This window comes from Triturus cristatus, chromosome 8 (genome assembly GCF_964204655.1).
Source record: "Triturus cristatus chromosome 8, aTriCri1.1, whole genome shotgun sequence".
In the NCBI taxonomy this organism is placed as follows: domain Eukaryota; kingdom Metazoa; phylum Chordata; class Amphibia; order Caudata; family Salamandridae; genus Triturus; species Triturus cristatus.
This window is the reverse complement of record NC_140591.1, coordinates 394,354,369-394,374,894: the sequence shown is the minus strand read 5'-3', so window position 1 is coordinate 394,374,894 and position 20,526 is coordinate 394,354,369. Positions and strand designations below refer to the sequence as shown.

The 20,526-nt window shown below is 50.4% G+C and overlaps 2 protein-coding genes across 4 annotated transcripts in view; one reads left to right on the top strand and one right to left on the bottom strand.

Annotated features, from left to right (window-relative positions):
- NHLRC3 (NHL repeat containing 3) overlaps positions 1–6,976 on the bottom strand; it is a 165,058-nt gene extending 158,082 nt beyond the window's left edge. The window contains exon 1 of one of the 2 annotated variants that reach the window (XM_085621765.1): positions 6,291–6,976. In XM_085621765.1, coding sequence (XP_085477891.1) covers positions 6,291–6,380 — 90 coding nt within the window. In that variant the 5' untranslated portion in view covers positions 6,381–6,976. The remainder of the gene's footprint in view (positions 1–6,290) is intronic. The other variant, XM_085621766.1, reaches the window with a different exon arrangement.
- The window catches only part of PROSER1 (proline and serine rich 1), a 269,213-nt gene continuing 255,294 nt past the window's right edge, over positions 6,608–20,526 (top strand). Inside the window, exon 1 of one of the 2 annotated variants that reach the window (XM_085621763.1) lies at positions 6,608–8,107. In XM_085621763.1, coding sequence (XP_085477889.1) covers positions 8,063–8,107 — 45 coding nt within the window. In that variant the 5' untranslated portion in view covers positions 6,608–8,062. The remainder of the gene's footprint in view (positions 8,108–20,526) is intronic. The other variant, XM_085621762.1, reaches the window with a different exon arrangement.

Here is a 20,526-nt window from a genome sequence, read left to right as displayed (position 1 = left end):
TGAATTCTGAGTCATGAACAGTATTGGGCACAGAATAATGAACAGATGGATGATCGGCAAAGTATTTTTTTAATTTAAGTTTACGTGTAAATTTAAATAAATCAAGATGTACATTTTCAAAAAGTGGTTTCTCAGTTATACAAAAGTTAAGACCCTTGAATAATACAGACGTCTCATGTTCATTTAGAGCTCTAGATGATAGATTGACAATACTCAAAGTATTAGATACATCATTATCATCACTGTCCATTCCATGGTTCCCAATCTTCACTATTTCTTGTTCTGCTGTGTTTCTGTTCTTGCCTTTATGCCTGCCCTTGTATTTTTGGCCACCCCTCCTTGTTCTTCGGTAGGGTTTTTCTTTAGGTCTCGCCTGATCCAGCGCTTGCGCTGATCTGGCCGAGACATTTTGTATACAGGCTTTTCGAAGTGCTGCCGTGGCCTAAAGCTACAGTGCACGTGAACGTGCACGCGCGCAGCGCCATGTGTCTTTCCTAGCACGCGATCGTAATCGCGATCACTTTCAAAGTGACGCGGCCGCGTTGCCAAAGCTTATTTTCTGTCCCTTTGCTTCGACCAATACATTTACCCCTTGCACCCTTCTCATCCTTCTCTGTATTTTTTCATTATTTTTTATTTTCCCCTATTTCTGACTGTCTGCTCCCTTCCTGCCTTAGTACACAGGGACTTGGGGGCACCGCTGGCCAGGCGCTTCAGGATCAAAAGCTAGAAGGAAGCGTTTGGTAAAGAAATCTTTTACTGCACAAGTTTTTCTTTACACCGTTTCCTCGCCACTTAGGGGTGCAGGGCGCTGCCTCCAGAGCCAGTTCTCGTGATCTCTCCGTTCTTTCCCCCAACACCTCCGCCTACGGCTTCGGAAGCATCTGTTCTTAATTGTTCAACATTTTACGTGCAACTTTATTTATTTATAAAGGGTGCCACTTGAACTTTAAATTTAAGGAGCAGAGCTGAGCACCGCTAAATTGGACAGAATTTGTGTTGCGTTTTGACTGTTGAAGGTATCGTAGCGTTTACATGAGCACAGATTACATTGCCTAAATTCACATTCCTTTTTGGGGAGGGAGATAACGTTTTCCCTTAATTGACCCTCTCTGTGTTACTTTGAAGCATCATGTGCTTCTCAGCACCCCAGCGCTCCACTTTACTGTTTGCCTTCTGTTTTTGCCTTCTGTGTTTTTTTACCGTGCCAGTGGCTTCCTGCTGCTGGAGCCTGGCCACGGGGGCTGTGTGCATGGTTGCGAGTGGAACAACGAGTTGCAGCCCAGAGCTCTACCTGCTGCTGCAACTGCTCTGCACTCACCACATAGGGATTAGAGCTGGGCTGCTGCCTTCCACGGCTATCAGAAAGTGCAGGACACCCTGACCTACACAGGACCCCAGCAGCCCCAGTTTGCTGCCCCCCCCATTCTTGCTTTCCAGTATTGAAGATAAACATGTTTAAGGTGACATTTATTTTTGTACTGATTTATATAGTGCAACCTCAACCCCTACCTAATGGTATCGGAGCGCTTTACATGCGTGCCAATTACATTACCTACGTTTATCTGATGCCAAGAGTATATTGCGTGTTTTTGCAGTGGCCTCCCTTCTATGCTTTCCTTCGTCACGCGCTCTGTGTTACTTTAAAGCACCATGTGCTTCTCTGCCCCCCTCCACTCACCCTCAGTGGAATTTTTTTTTTTTAACTCTGCATTGCCTTTGATGTAACTTCAAATACACTGGTGGTAGTTCTTTTACGCTCTCATCATTTTAGAATTGAGGCATTTTCAATGTTCTATATACAACGAAGCCAAACTTGTTGCTTTTTTTATCCTATGCAACTAACAGCTATTGACTAAGCCAATAGTCCAGGCTTGTTGTAGGTGTAATGTTACTTGTTGTATTCTATATCTGTATCCAATGACAGAAGAAGCAAAATACCGGTCGGGCGCAACTCTATGCTAACTAAGCACAGTTTTTTTAGCGCAAGTACTTTTAAGCCACACCATTAAGTTCATCAGCCACGCCCCTATCAGAGACCCCCCACTTAAAGCCCTGGCTACAAGGATGAAACATTCAAAGCCCCTAAAAAGGCACTACACAATAAACAAGCATTTGCATTGCAATAGGTCTCGCAGTTACACGAGTTAAAGCTATTGGCATTGTAAATGACAATGCCAATAGGCATTGTTATTTGCAATGTCAATAGCTCAAACTCGCGTAAATGTGAGACCTAATGCATGTTTGCAAATGCTTGTTTTGTTTTCCAGGCGATAGCGCTTGACTTCTCGTTAAAAAAAACTGATGGTGCGTTACAGGCAAGGACTGTGCTAGTACCTTCGCCGGGATCACTGTCAACCGACGAGATGGAAGTGCTACTGGAAGAAATATTAGTAAACTTCGCATCATTTAGAGTATTAGAAGTCTGTTTAGGAATCATGTCGTCATATTTACGTGCAAACGTAAATATGCGACCTCTATCGTAGTCTCCCTGGTCACATAATATTTTTTGTTGTTTTTTGTCCTTAAGATATATTTGATAATTTGCTATTTCTTTCTTTATAATCTCTTGATTCTTAGCAGTAACATCCCCCATATTCATGTCACTGATTTATTTTTCTAATCTGGCTATTTCTTCCCTGACTTTTTTGACTTTACGCTCTGAGTTTCTAATGAGAATATCCATCATTTTATAAGATGAGTCTTGCAGTCCCTCCTCCCACTCTTCCAGTAAATCAGGGTCCAGGTCTTCATAGTTGGGAAAAATGAGGATTCAGAGTTTTCACTTTTGTTCTAGAGTTTTTCGTCTTGTTGTCACGTTCAAACATTTAGTAACATTTTACTGGTTGACTCCGGACGTTTAATATGTCCTAGTAATCCCGTCAATATGGCGCCCATTTACGTACATATTGGTTTTGCCATGGCGGTCAAATATTTCACTCATGGGGACGCGTTTCCGATAAAAATTAATCTTAGGACTTATATGTGTGTGTGTGTGTATAGTACAACTATGCCATGCATAATTTTGGCCATTAGGCTAGATATCACGATCAGCTTTGCTAATTTAGCGCTTGCTCGTGTACAATGCACATTTTTTTATATAACTGCTTCATGTGAATTAGAAGCATGCCATATGCTTAATACTTGGGTCATGAAATCTAGTAATATTGTCCACAATGAAATATTCTTTAATGTAACCTTTTATAAGCTGACTCTGGACGTGTAATATGACCTAACTAGCCCTTCAATATGGCGCCCATTTGCACACATATTAGTCTCACCATAACAATCTAATACTTCACTTATAGGGACGCTTTTCTGTAAAAAAGTAATCTCAGGATTTATATGTGTGTGTGTGTATTACCATCATTCCATGCATAATTTTGGCCATCAAGTTCGACATCCAGATCAGTTTCGCCAATTTAGCGCTTTTTCACGCATAATGCATTTTTACACAATTGTTTCATGTGTATTAGGAACATGCTTAATACAAAAATATTTGGGTCTTGTAATCTAGTAATACAGTCTACAAAGAAGCATTCTTCAATGCAATGTCTACCAGGATATTATATTGTTAGGATGTAGTATTGACTTTAACATTATTATCGTTTCGGCTGAGAAGTGCTGTTTTGGTTAACTCATGCTCGAACGTGTTCGAGCATGGGTATTTTAATACATTGCCCCATGTATAAATAGGCTCTTTGATTGGATTAAAATATTTTAAAATTGAATGTAGAACATACATATCATGTTAATAGTGATCGTCATTTCTGGGACTATGATCAGTCCATGAAAGTGTGAATTTATAATGGCTCAATTGTAAGCCTAAACATATCTCATGTATTTTTATAGGGTCTTGGTTACCAAACCTTTGTTTACCTATTTTCGTCAACATAATACAGTTTTACGTCTTTTCAATACAGAGGTATGTCTGACATTAATGGTCAGTGCGACTTATTTCACTAGCATATTGCTAGAATTGTACCGATTTTCTGTGTTCACAGCAAATAAACATAATATGATTTAGAATGATTTGACCGTGCGTATAGACGTATAAAGTGAAAGATCTTTTCTGTTCATAATTCGAGTCAGAAACAGTACCTTCTATTATTTTGTATAATTTCGTATGCCTAAATTAAAAGCACAAACCAATATTGTTTTTTGTTATAGATTTATGATTATCAAACACTCGTCTATACAGTATTTTGCATTACATTGGATCTTGCAAGCATCGCTTTTGTTGAGGTATGTGTGACTCCAGTGTGATTACAGACAAATCTAAGGTCTTATAAAATATGACAAGAATTACATCTGTGCTCTGTTTAAACATAGACTGTACTATTGGTCACCATTATGGTGATATGAGCTGCTCTATCGTTGTACTTGTCTGATAATTGTATACTATCTATCAGTGTCACTATAGAAAGGTTTATATGTGACCTTCTGGTTATAAAACATGAACGGAACTACATCTGTGCTCCGTTTAATCTTAGACTGTACTATTGGCCACCACTATAGTGATATGAGCTGGTCTCTCATTGTACTTGTCTGATAAATGGATATCATCTAGCAGTGTCACTATAGAAAGGTTTATATGTGACCTTCTGGCAATCCTGATAGGACTAGAATGCTATATATCCACAAATCACTGACAATATGTTGAAAATGATGACAAGAATAATTTTGTGATATCTCTTGTGAAGTATCTCCTTTGTGCTGTATATATCTCCCAATAACTGCAAAAACAACAGTTGATGGACAGAATGCAGAACAATGTCATACATTCACCCCAGTACTGAGATCTGGGCCTAAATCCATTGTTTTTTTGCTCACCATGCCATTCCAGTTTGAACCCAGCCATATGCAAATCAGTCTTGACCCTGTGCCTTATGGGAACAGTCCAGCCCGAACTACCAAGCAAGGTCCTCCCTGGACTGGAAACAAGCATCCTAGGACCGGTTTCAGGGTTTCACCCCTCTTCAGCCAGGCTAGCTTGATTCCAGTGGCATGGAGAGCACGGGACCCACGTCTGGGCATACCCGTCCCACTCAGGGTGGCAAATGCAAAAACAACAGTTGCTGGACTGAATGCAGAACAATGCCATACATTCACCCCAGTAGAGATCTGGGCCTAAATCCATCGTTTTTTTGCTCACCATGCCATTCCAGTTTGATCCCAGCCAAATGTCTCCTTATGATTCAAATGTAAGAATTTAGGTGTTAAAAAATGGTTAATGGAAAGTACTTTATGGATATTGGTTTATCTGTTCAGTCTAAATCAATTTGTGTACATATTTTAATTGTATATATTAATGTTTGTCCTATATATATTTTTATAGCCTTGAAGAAGTCCCGTTGGGACGAAACGCGCCGTGTCGGCTACGATTTGTATGCTGTGCTTTTAACAAAAGATCAGAAAATTTTGAAAAAAGAAAAAAGGAAAATCACATCATTAAGAAACTGAAGTCCGTTGTGAATCCTTTGCGAGACATTGTGTTATTGTTCATGTATTTATTACCATCTGTTACTGACGTATATAATTGTTGATTATCATACTATACATAACTATAGCTGTGTGCTGAGCCATTCCTGCCTCGTGAATAGATTTGAGCCTGCTGGAGTATTTTTGGAATAGCTCAAGGCATATGGCACACAACTATGGTGGCACTACGGAAGGAAACTGCCCTGCACTACCCACACGCTGAATGCATCTGCAATTAAGGAGCTACAATGTGCAACTAAGAGAGGCAGGGCAGAATCGTCAGCATGTGACTTCCATGTTGCAGACAATGGTCTGCTTGGTGTACAGTGGCCTAAAGACTGATGAGTCACGTGACATCACATATGTGCAAGGGTGGACAGGTCAGTGTGTGTAATCTATCATGTTTCAAGAACACGAGTTAGTTGTAGATTCCTGCATGTTTCATAACATGAGAGGTGCCTTTTTGACATGGGTTATCATGATATCGATGTTCAGGTTGTAGTGTAAGTCTGCTGGTCCATGTGTCCAATGCATTCACATTTTGATACAGGTGACTTGTTCTATATGCTGGAAAGAATGGTGCACCAAGTGTGGTTAGAATGTGCACGAGGGACAGAGTTGGCAAATCGGGAGTCGGTAAGCTAGGCAGACAAAGAACATTTTTGAGAAAACATGCCTTTTGACTGCCACGCAGCAAGCAATCAATCAGTATTTGTAAAGCCCTGCTCATCACCCGTGTGGGAATCCAGGTAATATTCAAACTCCCAGTGCCACTCCCAGACTAACCTGAGTTAAACAGAATCACTCACCTTCATCGGGTAATAAGAGTTCAAAAGTAGCAGCATTCCTAGAACACTCGCCGCCACCGCAAAGACACGAGACCTGCATGTACGAGCCATCTCGTCTGCCTTTCGTTCCAAGACCTCTACTTAAAAAGACTTCCCCTGCACATCCTGCGTTTCCAGCACCACGAGCTTTCAAGCTCACGGGACAGTAACCGCCAACTCCCTCTGTTTACTTCCTCCCAAGCCAAGAGATATATCATGTGGAAAGCCTTAGCACCGCCCACGCAAGAGCGGCTCTCACTGTAGCTGTCCAGGAGAACCTCTCCCCGACCCGAGACTGTCATTTGATTCGATTCAGCATCATGCCAATTCATTGTGGTATTGTGAGGGGCAGAGCGGGTTACACCAGTGTTGCCAAAGTGCACGAGAACACTTAAGTAGAAGCAAAAACATCGTGGGATAAGCACTGCACTTTCAGTTCTAAGGGAAGAAAAACAATGTTTCCCGAGATTTGCAAATGTGACTTTATTCCCAATTTACAATATATAAATTACAAATTGCCCATTATTGCGAACAAATACTCCAATGTCTAGAATGATATTTTAAGTATCGAAACTCATTTAACTGGAATTCAAAGATCAAAAGCTACCCTTAGACTAGTCCCCATCAGCGCTAATGATTTCCCATCGTCATAGTTCGGCTCTGGTCACGACCCGGAAACATTCGTTTTTTGATTTAATTTTGCTGTAGGTGTCCAAGGACACTTCTGGTAAGGTAGGCCGCCATATTGGAATGGGGTCTGCTGTAAATCACTGCTTCTAAGTCTACACCGGGTACCTGAATGTAGTATTTTTTTGTCACTTTGGTTGACAATCTCATATTCTGTTTAACTCCACATTCTTACTAAGAAATTGAAAGTAGGCTAATATAATGTTCTTGCTGGCGTCACCTAAAAATAACACAACATACATATTTGTAATACATTTCCGTATGGGACAAAAGGTAAACTGTGATTTCTCGTACATTTTATATAAACCTGTTGTACTGCAGTGATAGCTTTCTTACTGTGCCGAATAGTTGGTCGCTGAATAAGTCCCAGTGCAAGAGGGTGATAGTCCCACTTGCAGCCGCCTACGCAACCCGGAAGCACAGCTAACTGCAGGTCTGGGAACTGCTTTACTACTCTGGTAATAAACAAAGAGGGCTAACTATTTTCTCGTGCACTGTCAGTCTGGAGCAAAGTGGTTCCTGGAAAGTGTTTCCGCACCTTCTGCCTCTCACCTTGCAGTTGGAAATGGCAACCACCTTAACGAAGGACAGTCCTGGAGCTCAATCCTGACAGCTCTCTTCACCTCTTCATTCTGCTTCGCTCTCCTAGCGCTAGCTGCCCTTGTTTTTATATTCCCACATCGAACTGTTTGTTATCGGACAGCTAGCAGTCTCCGTGTCCATCCCTTTGAAACCCTGGTAACGCTTTTGCTGTCCATTGTCCAGAAAGGGAGCCAGCTTTTTGTCAACAATGTCCTGCACCGATGAATACAAAGACGCAATGCGTTTAGTGCTTCCTGCCTTGCTTCCTAGAATACCGAAGCACCACACAGCTAGTGACTGGAGAAACGAAGTACTCTGCGTCTAATGTGCCACGAACACAGAAGGGCTCTGCACTCAGAAGCACGGGCGTTGTCTGTTATTTTAATTTATCCAGTCTTCGGTGATCGGGGTTTCAATGAAGTTCCTATAACATTGATTTGTCGAACCATTGAAACAGTTGCGAGTCCGCCAGCAGATCTTCAACAATGGACAAGAAATCCTTTGACGTGGTGCTGGATGAAGTGCGAAAGGTAAAATAAAAAAGTTCGTTTTAAAATGTTGTAGAGAGCTAAAACCGGAGGTTTGTGCATAGCTGTCAAGTCAACCCGGTCCATTCGTGAATAGCTAGTAACTCCCGTGGCGTTTTTTTTTCTTAGCATGCTGGGATGTACAGTCCTAATTTTGTAGTAGTGGACTAAACAAGAGACAAGTCCGAGAATGTAAAGAAAACAACTATTCTGGAGCAGCTAGTTACTCAAGGACTTGAGAAACTTGTCTAGGCTGGTGGTTGGTATATAATGGCGATAGAAATATGATACAGTGCATGGGTACATATTGTAAATCTCACACACAAAACAACTCTCTACTCATTAGAAGCATTTCGATGTACCAATTTGATATCCATTCTTCAAATGTCTTATGTTAACACACACCATTTCTGCATCTTTCCTACATACTTGACTTGTGCTTGTATACCATGAACACTAGGTTTTTATCCTTATCTGTACATTCTTCATTGCCGCTAAAAGCATGACACCTCAAATAAAACTGTGTTAACTTCTTATTCTCCATGTATTCATTTTTTCCTTCTTTAAGTACTTCACTTTGTTTCACCAGTCATGTGAATAATGCAGTTCTGTTCGCAAATGAGCAATATTCATACTTCGTTTTCTGCCCCTTCCTAGGACATTCAGCAATAATATAAAAGCTGAGCTTTCATGGAGAAGTTCCTCAGGTCTCTATTTATACCAATGCTATTAGCTAATGTAACATTATATCCTATTCGATTGCTTTTTAAAAACTTAAGTAGTAAATCTTACCTTTGACGTTCCGCTGATTTACCTATGTTGGAACCGGACTTATTTTTACTTGTTCCAAATTATAGTACTTTGCTCTGAAACATGTAAGGTTGAGGACGCACTATGAGTCAAAACAATTCTTTTTAAGCAAAGTTGTAGTATTAGAGTATTATGGCGTGATTGGGAGTGCAGGGAGCAATTTTGTTTAATTGGTATGGGTTGGCAGCTCCGGTTAGTAAAACAGGTTTGGGAGTGTCCAGTATTCTTCCTTTGTTGGTGAGAGACACCTGATCTGTTTATATTAAGCTAACTTTATTACTTTTGAGAGTTTGGGCGTTATGTGCAAACAATCTTGGATTTCTCATTGACTCATGGTTATCTGATGTAATTGTTTTTATTCAGTGAAGCTCGGTTTGCTCAACGTATTGGGCAGTAATGCTTTATGTTGGTAAATGAGAATAGGGGCCTGATGCTGACCGAGGTCTTAACCGTGTAAAATGCTTAGTGTGCATGAAAAACTGTTATCGTTTATTTCATTCCACAGGAACAATGACTGTTTGTTGCAACACCAATGTTGAAATTTCTGTTGAGGATCCTCATTTGCCAGTTATTTGTCAGACTCGTTATGAATGGTGTGACCACATGCTGGACTTAGCCCAGCTCCTATTCTGAAATGCTGTTGTTGAGGGCCCCTGACATCTTCAAGTTTGAAGTTGACAAGAGGTGCTAAATAAGGCGGCGTGGAGTGTACTGACAGTGGTAAAGGAAGTATTTGTTGATCTGGCTCAGTTGAAACAGTACTACCTTGATATGCCAACTATTTGGATGCTCATGCATAGTTTGCTGTCAAACTGGATACCATGGCTTTTTCAGGTATGTAAATGTTGGACTTTGTGTGTGACAAGGGATGGTGAGGGACTCAGTGACATTTCCTGTGGCTGTAACAGAATTACAATCCTAGCTCAATTTGCCCTAAGCTGTTTATAGGTCTCACCTAATAATCAATCAATCAATCAGGGGGTTTTAAGTGCGCTACTCACCTGTGAGAGTCTCAAGGCACCAAGGGCGGGGGGGAGGAGGGGGGGGGGAACAACAGCAGTTCCGATTTGTTGAAAAGCCAGGTCTTGTGTGCGTCTGATGTCGACAGGGAGCTCGTTCCAGGTCTTGACCGCGATGTAGGAGAAAGCTCTCCCCCCTGTTCTGGCTCTGCGGATGCGTGGGGTTTGGGCGAGGGTGAGGTTTATGGAGCGGAGGTCTCTTTTGGGTACGTGGAAGGCCATTCTCTCGTTGAGGTATTGGGGTCCTGTGTTGTGGAGGCATTTGTAGGCATGGGTGAGTATCTTGAAGCTGACTCTCTTCTCGACAGGGAGCCAGTGGAGGTTCCGTAGTTGTTGGCTGATGTTCTCGTGTCGGGGGATGCCGTGGACGAGTCTAGCTGCAGTGTTCTGTATCGACTGGAGTTTGCGAAGTAGAGGCTTGTTTATGCCGGCGTAGAGGGCGTTTCCGTAGTCCAACCTGCTGGTTATGATTGCGTGGGTGACTGTCTTCCTTGATTCAGTGGGGATCCATTTGAAGGTTTTGCAGAGGATGCGGAGGGTGTTGGAACAGCTGGACGCGACGGCGTTGACCTGCTTGTTCATACTTAGGAGGAGTCGAGCACGATGCCGAGGTTTCTGGCGTGATCTGTGGGGGTCGGAGGGTTGCCAATTTCGTTGGGCCACCAGGTATTGTTCCATGCTGAGGGGGTGGTTCTGAGTACGAGGACTTCTGGCTTCTTCGAGTTGAGCTTCAGGCAACTGTTTCTGGAAGTTGATTCTGGTGCTACATTGTGCAGGAACGCGCTGTCACAGCTGCAGTCTGCTGTTAAGGCTCTCCTATGAGCTTAACACAGCCGCTTCTGTGAGACAGCCGCAGCTCCTCCTGCCCGCCCTAGATTCAACTCAGAATATGGTGGGTGGGCACACCATGGGGTTGACGGTCCTCCTGCCAGCACAGCGGTGGCAGTGCTGCAGGAGGACCGCCAAACTCGTAATAATTACCTCCTCGTCAGCCCTCCCCGTCCCAGTCCTAACCACATGAGCATAGCTCCTCCCACCAGAAACTCTGAAGCAACTTAAAACCCATCCCTTCCCTCCAGGCCACACCCATACCCTGAGCATATAACTCCGTCACCCGCCAGGCCACATCCTGTTTGTTTTTTCTGCGGAATCACTTCAACGTGACAGAAGGTGCTGGGGCTGGCCTCCTGTCAGGTAAGTGTGAAACGGGATGTTTAGCGCCCGTTTAAACCCCTTGTGTGCCGGTTTATAATTTAGCGGCATATGCTTTGAGTGCCTGCTTTAGCGGGACCATGGGGTTGGGGGGTCCGGACTACCTGGTGTTGGGTGGTTGTTAGAAAAGGTAGATGGACCGGGAGGGTCGGCCGGGGTCAGGAGGAGAGGTCTCCGGGGAGAGCCGTCTCCAGCGATCGTACAGACAAGTAACTTCCCCCCCACAGACAGATATCACACACGGATAAGGTTCAGTGTTCTTTATAAGCACTTATTTAAGGTACGGTTAAATGGTACAAGGAGGTCTGGACTCAGGGGTCCCCTCGATTAGAGTCTCGCAAGGTAGGGAAGGGGGTAGCGGGACAGTCTATTTACCAATCAGGTAGTTCGGATGAGATGATGATGAGCTCACAATCCTCGAGCTTGGCGATTAGGTGGTATGGGCCGCGGCAGCGCCAGCAGGTCCCGGTGTGGATGGTCGATACAACGGGCCGCGGCAGCGCCAGCAGGTCCCCGGAAGATATACGGTCCGTGGCAGCGCCAGCAGGTCCCGGTGAGGATGGTCGTTACAACGGGCCGCGGCAGCGCCAGCAGGTCCCAGGAAGATGACTGTTGCAGAAGGCCGCGGCAGCGCCAGCAGGTCCCGGTGAGGATGGTCGTTACAACGGGCCGCGGCAGCGCCAGCAGGTCCCAGGAAGATGAAGGTTGCAGAAGGCCGCGGCAGCGCCAGCAGGCAGGACGATGGTTCACAAGAGCGGCTACGGCAGCGCCAGTAGACCGTCAGGGTTGAGTTCACTCGGTGTCTCTCGACTCCAGGATACAACTGCCTTCCTGCTCCGGAGCTGCCTCAGTTATAGGGCTGGTGCCCTTTGATGTCCGGACCCTCGCACTTGGAGGTCGGAGGGTCCGGGATGGAGGTGTCCAGACACCCAGCAGGGGGTGGAGCCAGTGCCTGGGGGAGCTGGGGGCGATCGGCACCTGGCGGGGGAGAGCCCTTGACACTTCGTTCTCCCATTGACCTGCCAAGTGGTCCGCTCACCTCCTGGGTGGATGGTGGTGCCGGGATGTCGGGGCCGGCCAGGCCCGGGGTTAGGGTCGAGGGGAGGCCATGCGGCCGCGTGGTGCAGGGCCCAAGATGGCGGCTTGACCCGGCCGGGAAAGCCGGTGGGGCTGGACCCCGTGATGAGTAGGGGTCCGAGGGCAGAGGGTCCGTCGGGAGACGGAGTACAGGTGTTTGTTGCGGGGATATGCCAGGTGGGCCGGAGTTCGGCCCTGCTCTAGCGGGGAGGGAGCAAGCCGTCTGTGAGGCCTGTCCAACATGCGTCCCCCCCCAGCTGAAGGCGGGGAGAGTCACCCATCTCCTTGGGGACTCTCTTCGTCGAGGCGGAAAAAGCGGGACAGGCCATCTGCGTTGGCGTGGTCTTGGCCTGGTCGGTGCTCCACGGTGAAGTCCATTCCCTGCAGGGAAATGGACCAGCGCAAGAGTTTTGGGTTCTCCCCCCGCATCTGCATCAGCCATTGCAGGGGTCGATGGTCGGTTTGTACCCGGAAGTGGGTACCGAAGAGATAGGGTCGGAGCTTTTTGAGGGCCCACACTACTGCAAATGCCTCCCTCTCGATGGTGCTCCAACGCTGTTCTCGGGCCAGGAGACGTCGGCTGATGAAGGCCACCGGCTGGTCATGACCTTCGGGGTTCAACTGAGAGAGGACGGCCCGATGCCGTGGTCGGAGGCGTCGGTCTGCACCACAAATTCCCGACTGTAATCGGGGGCCTGGAGCACCGGGGCGGTGCACAGGGCGGCCTTCAGCTCCTCGAAGGCCGCTTGACAATCAGGAGTCCAGTTGACCCGCTTCGGCTGGTTCTTGGATGTGAGACCCGTGAGGGGCCCCACGATGCTGCCGTAGTCCTTCACGAACCGCCGGTAGTAGCCGGTGAGCCCCAAGAAGGCTCGGACCTCGGTCTGGGTGACGGGGGGCTGCCAGGACTGGATGGCAGCAATCTTAAGTTGTAGGGGGGCCACCAGCCCGCTCCCCACTTGGTGCCCAAGGTAGGTCACAGACCCTTGGCCAATCTGGCACTTGCCGGCCTTAATGGTGAGGCCGGCCCGCTGGAGGGCTTGTAGGACCTCTTGGAGGTGACGGAGGTGGTCGGTCCAGTGGCGGCTGTATACAGCGATATCGTCCAGGTAGGCAGCGCTGAAGTCTTCAAGCCCTGCCAGGACCTGGTTCACAAGGCGTTGGAACGTGGCGGGGGCATTCTTCATGCCAAAGGGCATGACCTTAAATTGATAGTGGCCATCGGGGGTAGAGAAGGCTGACCGTTCCTGAGCCCTGGGTGTGAGGCCGATCTGCCAGTAGCCCGCCGTTAGGTCGAAGATACTAAGGTAGCGGGCGGCCCCCAGCCGGTCGATCAGCTCGTCTGCTCGGGGGATGGGATGAGCGTCGGTCCGGGTGACAGCGTTCAAGCCCCGGTAGTCGACGCAGAATCTCAGTTCAGGGGCGGAGCCGGGGGCAGCGGCCTTGGGAACTAATACGACCGGACTGGCCCAGGGACTGTCCGAGGGCTCGATGACCCCGATCGTGAGCATCTTGGCCACTTCCTCTTGTATGCAGGCCCGTACCCGATCTGGTACGCGGTAGGCCCGGTGCCGGACAGGGGGACTGTCCCCGGTGTCTACGTCGTGCAAACACCAGGGGGTGACCCCGGGGGTGAGGGAGAACAGGGCAGCGAACTGCAGCAGGAGGTTCCGGCAGTCCTGGCGTTGCTCCGAAGTGAGGGCGTCAGAGAGCCGGACCCCGTCCACGGAGCCGTCCTTCTCCTGAGTCTTCAGGAGATCCGGGAGGGGCTCGGAGTCTTCTTCTGTGCCACTGTCTGTAGCCATCAAGAGGCTTAGTTCGGAACGCACAAAGTGCGGTTTGAGCCGGTTGGTGTGGAGGACCCGAAGGGGGTTCCGGGAGGACCCCATGTCGATGAGGTAAGTGACGGGGCTTTTGCGCTCGACCACTTTGAAGGGCCCCGTCCACTTATCTTGCAGGGCACATGGTTCGGTGGGGGACATCACCCATACTTGCTGCCCAGGCTCGAATTCAACGGAGGAGGCATTGTGATCATACCACCTCTTCATGTCCTCCTGGCTGGCCTCGAGGTTCGCCTTGGCCATCTCCCTGAAGCGCCGGGTCTGGTTTCGTAAGGCCAGGATGTATTTGAAGACGTCTGGAGGGGTCGTTAGGGGGGCCATCTCCCAACCTTCCTTGACTAGGCTGAGGGGCCCTCGCACAGGGTGTCCGTATAGGAGTTCAAAGGGGCTAAAACCGAGGGACTTCTGGGGAACTTCCCGGTAGGCGAAGAGGAGGCACGGGAGCAGTACATCCCACTGGCGACGGAGAGGTTCTTCCAATCCCCCAATCATCCCTTTGAGAGTGCGGTTAAAACGCTCCACTAGTCCGTTCCCTTGGGGGTGATAGGGGGTCGTGAATCTGTAGGTGACCCCGCATTGTTGCCAGAGGGACTTCATGTATTTCGATATGAAATTCGTGCCTCGGTCGCTGACGACTTCTCGGGGGAAGCCTACCCGGGAGAAGATCCCCATCAGGGCCCGGCCAACCACTGGAGCGGTCACTGTCCGTAGGGGCACCGCCTCGGGGTAGCGGGTGGCATGGTCCACTAGTACCAAGATGAACCGGTGCCCTTGTGCCGTGCGGGGGTCCAGAGGTCCCACAATGTCTATCCCCACCCTCTCGAACGGGGTGGTGACCACCGGGAAGGGTTGTAGAGGGGCCTTCAGCTTCCGGCCACTCTTCCCGCTGGCTTGGCATGTGGGGCACGATCGGCAGTGGTTCAGGACGTCATTCCTCATTTTCGGCCAAAAAAAATGGGTCACCAGGCGACTGTACGTTTTGTCCTGGCCCAGGTGTCCAGCCAGGGGGACATCGTGGGCTAGGTTGAGCAGAAAGTCTCGGAAGCGGAGCGGTACCACCAGAACTCGACCGGCCCCCAGCTCGGCGATTCTTTGCTCGCTGTAGAGCAGGTCGTTATCCCAGTAGACCCAGTGGGTTCCGGTGGTGTCCCCGGCGGTTTGGGTGCTGGCTTGTTGGCGGAGTCCCTCGAGGGAGGGACAGGTCTTTTGTTCCTGGCGGAACTGTTCTTGGGTGGGCCCCCCTTCTTGCCGCCACTGAGCTAGATCCGGAAGTTCCTGATGTTGCGCGTCTTCTTCGGTAGTCGGGTCCGGGAGGTCGGACTCGCCGTTGTCCTCTACGGGGGCAACCGGGGGCGGAGGTGCTGGCCATTCGGTTTCTTCTGATCGGGGGGCGGCACGGGCGGCCATGGATCGGGTGGTTATGCAGGCCCAGTCCGGGAGGCCCAGCATCCCCAAGTGCTCTCTTCTCTCGACGGTGGCCCACGGGGAACTCTCGAGGTCATTCCCCAGGAGGCAGTCCACGGGGGCATCGTCCCGGACCGTCACCTTCAGTAGGCCGGAGAGCCCTCCCCATTCAAACGGGACGCAGGCCATCTTACACATGCTCTCAGAGTTATCTGCCGAGCGGACGGGGCAGAGAATGTTCGGCAGGATCTGCTCGGGCTTCACCAGGTGACAGCGGACGGCCGTCACGCTTGCGCCGGTGTCACGCAAGGCCTCGGCTCTCTGTCCATTAATGGTCACCCACTGACCGTATTTTCTGGTGTTGGCGGGTAGGGGAGCCCGCGGAACCATGTCCCTTCCCCCTAAGCATGCCAGGACCATGGCGGCCGGTTCCCACCCTTGCTGGTCCGGCTCATACTCCTCGGGTCCCTCCGATGATTGCTCTTCCCCCAGGGCAGCGGCAGCTACCTGGCGGGGCTTGGGTGGTTGGTTTAGCGGGCAGTTCGGATCGTTGGCGTAGTGGCCTAGTCGCTGGCACCGGTGGCACGTGACGTTGGCTCGGTACCCAGGCCGCAACGGGGGGTTGCCCCGGCCGGCCGGAGGTAGGGTGCTGGCCACGGGTGTTGCTGGTAAGGCGTCTCTCCCTCGCCCCTGGCCCCCTCCTCCTCCCCGAGGACGGTGCTGGCCTTGGTTGCTTCTGTTCTGGTCGTGTGGCCCTTTCCGGCCCACTCGGGTGCTTTCCCACCGGTCAGCTTCGGCGGCGAGCTGCCGGGGGTCAGTCAGCTTACTGTCGAGTAGGTGCTGCCTGAGCTCGACGAAACAGTTGTTTGACAGGTGCTCCCATACCATAAGGTTAAAGAGTTGTTCGTAGGTGGTGACCTGAGTTCCCTTGATCCAACCCTCGAAGGCCCGGCTGAAATAGTTCACGTATTCCACCCAAGTTGTACCTGGGATCCGGGTGCAATCTCTGAACCTCTGGCGGTACATCTCGGGCGTGAGGCCGTAGCGGGTGAGGAGGGCAGCCTTCATGTGGTCGTAGGACGACATTTGGTGATCGGGGAGCTGCAGCAGGGCATCGCGACCCTCGTTGATGAATCTCCCCCAAAAGTCCGGCTCCCCAATCGCTCCGGTCGATCCGGTGGGAGGTCATTGCGATCTCATAGGCTTTAAACCACTGTTGTATGTCGTCTTCTCGGACATACTCGCGGACCACATCCTTGGGGATGTGAACTTTTTTCTCAATAGGCCCCGGGGTGTGTGGTCGCTCAGGCACCCCCAGTTCCTTATTCTGTTTGCGCAGTTCTATTTCCGCCAGTCGGCGCTCGTGCTCGAGCGTTATTTTTTTCTCTTCCAGCTCTCTTTGTCTCTGCTTTTCTTCTCGTTCCTCTCGAAGCCGCATATGCTCGAGGTTGATTTTCTGTTCAGCTAACTTAAGTTCCCCATCCATCTTGAGTTGTGCCATCTCTAATTCGTGTAATCTGACTCTGTCTCTTTCTCGTATCTCCTCCTGTGAGAGGCCCGTTCCCCGCTCCTCGGGAGCCGTGGCGTTCCCCTCTGGTGTGATGCTGTTTTGGTCTGGTGTGACGCTGCTTTGGTCGGAGGGTCCTGCGACCCCAGTTTCTGTCCATGACTCGAGCGCGCTTTAGATCATCCTTGGTACTCAGGCCGGTGGTAGCAATGCCAAGTTCTATGCAAAATTGTCTCAGTTCGCGGTGGTTGTATTCTTCTAATTTCTCCATTTGGAACTTCTCGGTGGAGCTGCTATCTTTGGTCGACATCGTGCTTTGTCGTGGGGTGAGCTACTTTCTGTACGATTACGCGTTGATTCGGATCGCGCCGCTGGCCACCAATGTTAGAAAAGGTAGATGGACCGGGAGGGTCGGCCGGGGTCAGGAGGAGAGGTCTCCGGGGAGAGCCGTCTCCAGCGATCGTACAGACAAGTAACTTCCCCCCCACAGACAGATATCACACACGGATAAGGTTCAGTGTTCTTTATAAGCACTTATTTAAGGTACGGTTAAATGGTACAAGGAGGTCTGGACTCAGGGGTCCCCTCGATTAGAGTCTCGCAAGGTAGGGAAGGGGGTAGCGGGACAGTCTATTTACCAATCAGGTAGTTCGGATGAGATGATGATGAGCTCACAATCCTCGAGCTTGGCGATTAGGTGGTATGGGCCGCGGCAGCGCCAGCAGGTCCCGGTGTGGATGGTCGATACAACGGGCCGCGGCAGCGCCAGCAGGTCCCCGGAAGATATACGGTCCGTGGCAGCGCCAGCAGGTCCCGGTGAGGATGGTCGTTACAACGGGCCGCGGCAGCGCCAGCAGGTCCCAGGAAGATGACTGTTGCAGAAGGCCGCGGCAGCGCCAGCAGGTCCCGGTGAGGATGGTCGTTACAACGGGCCGCGGCAGCGCCAGCAGGTCCCAGGAAGATGAAGGTTGCAGAAGGCCGCGGCAGCGCCAGCAGGCAGGACGATGGTTCACAAGAGCGGCTACGGCAGCGCCAGTAGACCGTCAGGGTTGAGTTCACTCGGTGTCTCTCGACTCCAGGATACAACTGCCTTCCTGCTCCGGAGCTGCCTCAGTTATAGGGCTGGTGCCCTTTGATGTCCGGACCCTCGCACTTGGAGGTCGGAGGGTCCGGGATGGAGGTGTCCAGACACCCAGCAGGGGGTGGAGCCAGTGCCTGGGGGAGCTGGGGGCGATCGGCACCTGGCGGGGGAGAGCCCTTGACACTTCGTTCTCCCATTGACCTGCCAAGTGGTCCGCTCACCTCCTGGGTGGATGGTGGTGCCGGGATGTCGGGGCCGGCCAGGCCCGGGGTTAGGGTCGAGGGGAGGCCATGCGGCCGCGTGGTGCAGGGCCCAAGATGGCGGCTTGACCCGGCCGGGAAAGCCGGTGGGGCTGGACCCCGTGATGAGTAGGGGTCCGAGGGCAGAGGGTCCGTCGGGAGACGGAGTACAGGTGTTTGTTGCGGGGATATGCCAGGTGGGCCGGAGTTCGGCCCTGCTCTAGCGGGATCACCGGTGGGGGTGGGGGGTGTCTGAGGCGCGGCTTGCTTTTCTGCGAGCCGGGGGCGTGGCGGTTTGGCTTCTCCATTTCGTCGGTGGGGGCACGATGTTGGGGATTTCGGTTCTTGTCTCCTGTTTGATTCGAGCCGCTACGTTTCAATATTTCAATATATGCTCCCTCTACGGACAGATCGGTTTCCAATTTGCCGTTTTGAGTTGCTGGGGGGGAGTTGCTAGGCAGTCCGCTTCAAGCTTACTCGGGTCTTTGACTCTGGCTTTCAGGGTTGGGTGTTCCACTCCTGCTGATTAGATGGAGCTGCATGGTGGGAGCCCTGGTGAGGTTTTTTCCCTGTCCTCGAGTCTGTCTCTGCTGTCTGTGGGGGTCGTGTGGGGTTTTTGGATGGCTCTGATCACCTGCAGATCTGCTGGGGCTTTGGGGAGTTTCTTACCTCTGTGTTCGCTGGTTCCTGGGGCGGGGGCTTCTGGGTTCCTTCGTATCCTTACAGTTGGGCCCTGTCCTGTCTTTTTCTTTTTATGGGATTTGTAGATGTCTCTGATTGGCCGGTTTTTAGGCCGGCCTTCAGTCCTGTTGGGGATTGGCTGGGGATCGGTGGGGCTTTCCCTGGTTGGCCCTTGGGGATTTTTTTCCTTGTTGGGCTTGGTATTTCTTGGGGTCTGGTTCACTGTTCTCCTGTTCACAACATGGAGGGTAGAGGTGCGGACGTACGTGAGCTCGGCTGTGTGGATGAGGTGGTGGTCGCTGGGTCTTCCACTGCTCCTTCCTTGGCGGATATTCAAAGGATGATTGAGGCGGCTGTGGCGGCGGCCTTTGTGGCTCGTGATCCCAAGGGGCCTAAGAAACAGAAGTTGGATGCCTCGGCGGAGGTCGATCCTGACATGGACTCTGATGAGGAGGTGAAGGGTCGTTTTGTCCAGGGGTCAGACCTTCGCTGTGTTCTGCAGCATGTTCGGGACAATTTGGGGTTCCATGGTCACGTGGCGAGTGGAGAGTCTGTAGACTTCTTCGCTAATTACCTGAAGAAAGAAACTGAAAGCCTCCCCATTCATTCTTCTGTGTGGAGGGTGCTGGAGGGGGAATGGAAGGATGTTGACAAACATGCCTTTCCCCGGTTTCTGGCTAGGAGGTATCCCTTACAGGGATTCACGGAGGAATTTCCGGCCGTGGTGAAGGTGGATTCCCTGCTTACTGGTATGGCGTCTCAGAGCCTGGTGGTGTCTGAGGATGCGGTTCCTTCTGATCCTGGGGACAAGCGAGTTGAGGGGGCCTTGAAGCGGTCCTTTGCTGCCTCTAATCTTGCAGTTCGGTCTGCAGCTTAAACCAGCTATCTTGTTCAGTCGCTTCTTAAGGACTGTCAGGGTATTTCTGCGCTGCTCATGCAGGATGAGGATCCCTCAGAGTCTTTGTCCATGTTGGAACAACAGTTGCGTTTCTTGGCCGATTTGTCCTTTGACTCCCTTAGCGCTGCAGCGGCGGCTGCTGGTGCCTTGGTAGCTGCTAGGAGGCAGTTGTGGCTTAAGTCTCGGAAGGCGGAGGTTGCTCAGAAGGCAGCCGTAATGAAGATTCCCTTCACGGGCTCTAAGCTGTTTGGGGAGCCGTTGGAGGCTTTGATAAAGAAGACAGCGGAGGACAAGAAATTGTTGGCTCCGGTCCGCTCTTCTCAGAGGGGGAAGTTTGCGGGTTATAAGCGGGCTTTTGGGCAGGCGTTTCAGTCTAAAATGGCGGCCCAGCCCTTTCGTGGTAGGGGACGTGGCCGGGGTGTCCCTTCCTTCCACAAGTCCCGGGGTCAACAGGGTGCTTCCTCTTCTGCAGGTCCCTCCAAGTCGTGACTATGTGATGAGTTCCTTGGGGATACCTGTTGGGGGTCGCCTCACTTCTTTTTTTCCAGTCTGGAAGGAGTTCGTTCGGGACCAGTGGGTCATGCAGGTGGTCCGGCTGGGCTACAGGATAGAATTTGGGACTCCTCTGGTGGATGTGTTCAGGACTACCCCTG